The sequence below is a fragment of the Scleropages formosus genome, chromosome 7 (assembly GCF_900964775.1).
Source record: "Scleropages formosus chromosome 7, fSclFor1.1, whole genome shotgun sequence".
Classification (NCBI taxonomy): Eukaryota; Metazoa; Chordata; class Actinopteri; order Osteoglossiformes; family Osteoglossidae; genus Scleropages; species Scleropages formosus.
In genome coordinates, this window is record NC_041812.1 from 6,417,399 (window position 1) to 6,424,120 (window position 6,722).

At 46.8% G+C, this 6,722-nt stretch overlaps 1 protein-coding gene across 1 annotated transcript; it reads right to left on the reverse strand.

The window, feature by feature from the left end:
* Positions 1-2,437: 2,437 nt before the first annotated feature.
* Positions 2,438-5,313, reverse strand: mycb (MYC proto-oncogene, bHLH transcription factor b). The gene is made up of 3 exons (XM_018757553.2): positions 5,064-5,313; positions 3,936-4,635; positions 2,438-3,333 (listed from the first exon to the last, which is right to left on the reverse strand). Exons 2-3 carry the CDS (start codon positions 4,624-4,626, stop codon positions 2,753-2,755), a joined length of 1,272 nt encoding a protein of 423 aa, XP_018613069.2. The 5' UTR covers positions 4,627-4,635; positions 5,064-5,313; the 3' UTR covers positions 2,438-2,752.
* Positions 5,314-6,722: the final 1,409 nt, after the last annotated feature.

Genomic DNA, 6,722 nt, shown 5'->3' on the forward strand with positions numbered 1-6,722 from the left:
GACGTCACGGAGCGCCGCGCGACTTACTGAAACGGGAAGGCTCGTAAGCGCGGAGTTTCAACTGAGAGCGCGCGCTTTCATTCCCCTCATTACTTTAGAGTACACGTCCAGAAATCATTATTATTATTATTATTACTATTAGTATTATTATTACTTTTTTCTCCGGGAACAGTTTTTTTAATGACACAGTATTTGGCCCATCTCTACACCTGAGATTTTTACTGGAGTTTTTCAGGCTACGTAGCAAATTGTGCTATTCTAAGAATCTTTCTTCTGTTGTAGATGGCCTTGGCTTGGACAAAGACATTGGCTAAATAATAATAATAATAATAATGTACGTTTCTGCATTCAAGTCTCTCCCTCTGTTGACATAATGCACTGTTGTTTTCCTTGAGAAGCACGTTCATGCTGTAGTAGAGAAACGGTTTGCTAAATCAAAATGGCCTGTAATGTAAATATAAATATTAATTATGTTAATACGACTATTTTGCGTCTTAAATGCCCGTTTTGAAACTCCTTCATGGCGTTACTTGGTCCCTCAGGATCTGAGGTAAACTGATTGACGCTCACCGTTAGCCACCAATATTATACCCATTATTATAACACACACACTCAAGGAAAGAGGTGTTCAACTGGGTGAGGTTTAATATGAATTTGAAGATGTGAAAAATTTTAACTTGTTTTCCGGTACTTGTATGCTTTATTAAAAGAAATATCTTTTCAGAAATAACCCATTTATCCATCCATTCATGTGTTTTCAAATCTGGTCAGAGCCTTTCTAAAAGTGTGTGAGGCAGAGTCACCCAGGATGGGACGCCAGTCCATCTGAAGGCTATTATACACACGCACTCATTCACTAACGCTCATAGTGAGACCAAGAGTCTTCAAGAACGTGTACATGGTTGTTTGTAGTGCAGTGGTTAAGAACATGACACTGTTACCTGATGGCTTTTAATTCAAACCCCATTGTTGTTCTTACTGCTCATTACTTCTGTAAAATATTCTTCTTTACCAGCCTCGTAGTGAATGAGGTCTGGTCTTGCATTTCTGTGTTCTTGTGCTGTTCCTGGTCATTTCCTTCCACATTCCAAATGGGTATTTCAAGTGAATTGGTCGAAATCTGCGAGTCGCCTTCGGATGGACTGGTGTCCCATCAAGAGAATCCCATGCCGTGTCTTTCTTTGCACTGTAAAGTACTTTTGAGAAGCCACTTTTAAAGGTACTGTATTAAAATGTGGGGCTAGTTTAAGTGGTTACTGAAAATGAATTACCAGCCACTGGCAGCTGAAGTCACCAGTATTGTTGCATGTTGATTTGACTCACTAATTCCTTTTCTGCTATTGATATAACTGACCAGTACATATTTATGGTGTTCATTGCAAAGGCTCTCCAAGGTTTACTTAAGAATCACATCTGCAGCCATGTTTCTTTCCCTTAATGTAATGCACAAATTGTATTTTTTCTGAGACGTACATCACGTTGGAGAAAAGCATCTGCTAAATGAGTAAATGTAAACGAGGAACCCCGCTGAATTTCTCTTTAGACACTAGCACTATGTTTACCGCAGTGAAATTCATCCTCACATCAGCACGTAAGCATAAGATCCCTGATGCCTCTGATTTAGGTGAATGCTCTAATACAGTGAATGATAGGACTGGTTGCATTTTTTGAGATGTACATTGCTTTGGAGATGTCTGCTAGGTGACTAAACATACTTTTTTTTTTATACACTAGTTACCAGACCAGCTGCAGAGGTGAAATTATTTCAATGGGATTAAGATCACAAGGGTTCCTTAATTCATGACCATTAAGCATAGTTTAGTAAGTGTTCCCTTGACGACTGTTCCAACTGACATCAAGTGGTCATCGCTACTCTTGAATGTGATTACATAAGTAAATAGAATTGATGTTTCTGCATCTACAAAAACTAAGCTGTATTAGGAAAGGGGTACAAAGTGGGAAGAAGTTCAAGTCACTCATTACTCTACCCTTGCCTCCTCCCTACAACTTGCCCTTTCACACCCCTTTCCCCGCAACCCCCGAGGCACTCTACCCCCAAACCTGCATTTCGTTGAAGGTAGGTGTAGAAGATTTTAGGTGAAACTGGAATGCAGCCCAGGCAACACAAAGAAAGACAGGTGTGATATGCACATGCATGGGAATTCTTGGCTTACATATGTGATACAGAAGTCAAACTATGACTAGTAAAACGAGGACATTTCTTCCAGCTCCAAGACATCTTGGATTGCTGGAAACTAGAGGAATTCTTTGACCCCCATTGGAAAAGAAAAAAGGTTCAGTAACAGATTAAGTTGCACCTAGATGTCAGATAAATGCATTTTCAATCCTTTAAGTCCTGTGTTTAGTCAAAGACAGACCTTAGTCTGGCAGAATGAGGTGTAAAACACAGCTCCCAAGAGATTTTCCCCATTGAATGTTAAGATTAATAAACAAATGTATTTGATTCAAAAACATTGCAAACTGTAAAATCATTCAAATTTTACATTTACATTAGCAAATATTAAATCACATACATAACTGTTAATCAATTTAATAAAAATAAATGACTTAAATAAATCTAACGCATAACTCCCTTAAGTTCAACTGAGGCAGTTTACAAGTTGAAATCAAGACCAGATTTCAACAAAGGTTGTGTGGTGGGAACCTCAAATTTGAATTGTTGCATTTGCATGCATTAACTGTACATGGCAACAGTCCTTAAGGCTACAAAATGTTTGTTTTATAAAAAACCTTATACATGTAAGTTCCTCAGCTGTTCAAGCCTGTTTTTCAAATGTTCGCTTCTTCTCCTCAGTTGTTCTTTCAGGGAAATGAGTCTCTGCTCATCTGACTGCATGCTGTAGATGCACTCCGTGGCTTTTTTCAGGATGAGCACCTTGGCAGCCTTCTCATTGTTCGCAACCTCTGGAATCTCATCCCTCAATGCAAAGAAGCTCAGCTTGAGCTCATTCCTCCTCTGACGCTCGAGAACGTTGTGAGTCCGCCTTTTGTCGTTGTCCTCCGTGTCCGATGTCCTGGGACTCGTGCACTTGCGGTTGTTGCTGATCTGTTTGAGCACTCTGCCGGTGCCTTCGAACTTTATCCGCTTGACAGCCGGCTGCTCGCTCCTTGTTGATGGAGGGGCTGCGTAGTTGTGCTGATGAATGGGTACGTGGCACCGTTTCAGGACCAGGGGGCTATGATGCTGCCTGTCAGTTACTGTCCTGCTGGACTCTGACCTTCTGACAGACCTTCTCTTCTCTACAGTCACAACATCAATTTCTTCTTCTTCTTCCTCCTCCTCCTCATCATCATCATCATCTTCATCACCTTCTGCAAAGACATAGAAAGTAGGCTCAAATTCACTTACTGCAAGATGCTATGTTGGACAGCAGGTACACAGTGATTAGGACTCATCTGGTAATTCAAGAGGTCCCAATCAAAAGAGCCACTCCTTCTGTAGTACCCTTGCTTAAGGCATTTACCCTGAATTGATTGAGTAATGCCCCTCCTGTTCAAGTCATTGTAAAGCTGCTTAAGTAGTAGTGTAACCCAGACAAAGGTGTCAAAGGTTATTAATGAAAGTAACACTAGACCTCACATGTTTCTGAGTCCTATGTCCTACTGGGAACTACAGCCACAACAAAACCAGGTGGGAGTAGCAGAATTGGAAGAAATCACGGGGGGGGGTGCTTCATTGCCCGTGTATTTTACATTGACTGCATTTACTGTAACACCAAAGTTAAACATTGATTGAAGAAACGTCTTCTACCGCACCGAAAGACCTTCCACGAGTGATCGTGAATGTAATCGCGAGGCAGTGATCAACAGCTAGTAGAGATGCACGCACTGCGCCCTTCCTTGGCGGTTTAAAAAATAAATAAATAAATAAATAAATAAATAAATAAACTAAAAGGGAGGTAATATCCACGTACCGGAGTCGCTGTCGCTCCCGCTGCTGCTGCCGCTGTTGGGCGGCGTGTCCAGGTGGAGCTCCAGAGCGGGGCAGGGCGCGTTCTTCTCGGCCTTCGTGCTTTCGGCAAGCGGGTACGGGAACACCACGGAGGGGTCGATGCACTCCTGCGCCGGGGTGTGCAGGTCCTGCAGGTACGGGTGCACGGGGGGTTCCGAGCCGCCCGGCGGGTCCCTGCGGGCCGCCTGCAGCGAGGCGAGCCGCTCCGACACCACCTTCTCCAGCTTGGCGGCCGCGGAGAAGCCGCTCCACATGCAGTCCTGGATGATGAAGGACTGCAGGAAGGACTGCGACGAGTCCGGGTCGCAGATGAAGCTCTGATTCACCGCGTCATCGCCCAGGAACTCGGAGACGAGCTCCAGCTGGTCGGCTGTGGAGGGGAAGGGGCCGCCGGGGGTCGGCGACGGAGAGCGGGACGGGGAGTCGCCCGGGGAGAGGGGCGGCCGGCGGCTCGGGGACCGCGGCGGGGTGGGCAGCAGCTCGAACTTCTTCCAGATGTCCTCGCTGGGGGCGGGCAGCTGCAGGTGGCTCTGCTGCTGGTGGTAGAAGTCCTCTTCGTTGTCCAGGAAATAAGGCTGGATCAAGTCGTACTCCAAGTCGTAGTTCCGAGTGGACATGTTGGAGCCGGAGGGGGTGGTGCAGGGGAAGGGCATCGCCGCTGCCTGCCGGGGGGGGGGGGGGGGGGAGGGGGTGCGGGAAAACACACGAGTTGAGTCTCCGACTGCACAAAAACTGCCTTTCATCCTCCATGCAATTTCACGCTGTTACGCCCGCTCGCATTCGGGAACCGAGAGCGCGCCGCGGCTCCCTTTGATGACACGTTACCGACGACAATTAATAAAAACGTGACGCTTCACGTTGATGTCAGCGGCGCCCGAAAGCGGAGCAGCTGATCGCCTGCAGAGCCGCCGGCTCCCGAAGCGCGTGAGGAGCATTTAAAGTCCTCGCGAGGCGCGCGCGAGGGGGGCAGCCGGCGAAAAGCCCCAGCAGACGGGGACACATTTACAGCAAAGCGCCTCGCAGACACCCGAATACACAATGACGCTTAAAACAGTATTTTAAGTTAATGACGTAATACAGGTGCTCTTACCGTGCAACTGGCGACGAAATTACTATCTTTTTAGTAACACCCAGATGAAAAAAGACCGGTGTCAGCTGGTAAAACAACTGCTGTAACAAGCCCACGGAGAACAGTGTTCACTCTTTAGTCAATAATCCACTTAAGTCGCTGTAGTTTCCACGGCGGTTACGAGATTTTTCCTCTGGCGACTCACTCCGCCCAATATGTGTCACTCGCACACGCCGATCGCTTGCGCCCAACTGACTGAGTTACCCGAGCGCTACCGAGGTTACTACAACAGTGCAGAGCCCCCCCCGTGTGTCCTCATTAGTGTATCCTTCCGCCAAGCAATTTCCCGCCAAAACGGCGTTATGTATCAATGCAAATCCCACGCGCGATTCTTCCTTCTCTGCGCTTAGGAGGTCTAAAACAACGCGCGGTGCACTCTCGACCCGCGGAGTGTGTGAACGTTACACGCGGCTCGGCGACGAAAAATATCCCCGCCAATACGGGCACTAGGATTTGTAGTGCGCAGTGATACACAGTGGGATTTTATGGGCGGAGTCGTAGTAAATTGTGACGCGTTCACTTGACAACTGAGTAGATGGAACGCGGCGCGCGGAGACGCACTTCTGCTGTGACAAAGGCACGGTGTTGTGTTGTTATTGATTGACGGCGACGCTGCGTTTGATGTCATCGTGCCGCTTAAGCACGTAATAAAATTGTACGGGTTTGTGGACGAGCTTAACGTGTATGTTTGGCAAACCGAGCCGCCACACCCACCCTGCAGCGTGGACGCCGGGCCAGTGCGCTGCATGCACGTGCAGTCCGAATACTAACGCGACTGAGCCGAGCGCGCTCGCTTCTTCCGTTTTACTACTAACGGTGCGCGCGTGCACTCGGAGCAAAATGAGTGAAATGCATGCTTTTTTTGCTCGTTGTTGTTGCTTCGCGCTAGATGTGCAAAAGCGTGCTGAATCAGTGAATGTCGCACTGCTCCCTTCATCCTGTTTATTTATTATCATTATTCGCACTCAGGGGCGTCTAACTTCTCAGTTAGGGCGACCTAAAAATATTACTCGCAAATACATAACTGAATTTAACATAAATACCTTCGGGGGGGGGGAGGTCAGATTGCTCGAACGCCCTCACCCCTGTGCGCAGGTATTCAATTAGGTGCAGATTGCGTACATACATCGTCGTTCATATCAATCATATTAATGTACCTGATTATGGGTTTCATTATTATCGTTGGATAAATTGTTGCTCACGCGATGCATCAATTAATTGAAGGCTTGTCAGGGTTATCAATTCAATGTTCTGTCGATCGAATGCGATCGTGTGCCCGCGGGTTTCTCAATTACGACCGTGGAATCGGCACTGTCAGACCCCCCCCGCGAGGATGTTATATGGTTTTAACTTATAAAATAAGTGATGCGTTGCCCGAGTATTACTTTCACTGCATGACTAATTTATTCATTCATTCTGTGTATGAAATGTGCTGTGGGCTCTCATATTAGCCCTGGAAGTCCACCAAGCAACGCCTTTGCAAGCTCGGTAGCGCATAAATAAATATGCGAGTGAATGAATGAATGAACGAATGAATGGCGAAGGAAGAGGGAAAGTGGTGTCATTGCGCCCCCTGCTGCTGGAAGTCGAGACGCTCCGCTGCACGTCGTTTTCAATGAA

Coding starts and splice junctions, on each gene's coding strand:
- mycb (XM_018757553.2), bottom strand. CDS start 4,626: ATGCCCTTCCCCTGCACCACCCCCTCCGGCTCCAACATGTCCACTCGG. Junction 3,334..3,935: donor CGGGAGCGACAGCGACTCCG/GTACGTGGATAT, acceptor ATGTCTTTGCAG/AAGGTGATGAAGATGATGAT.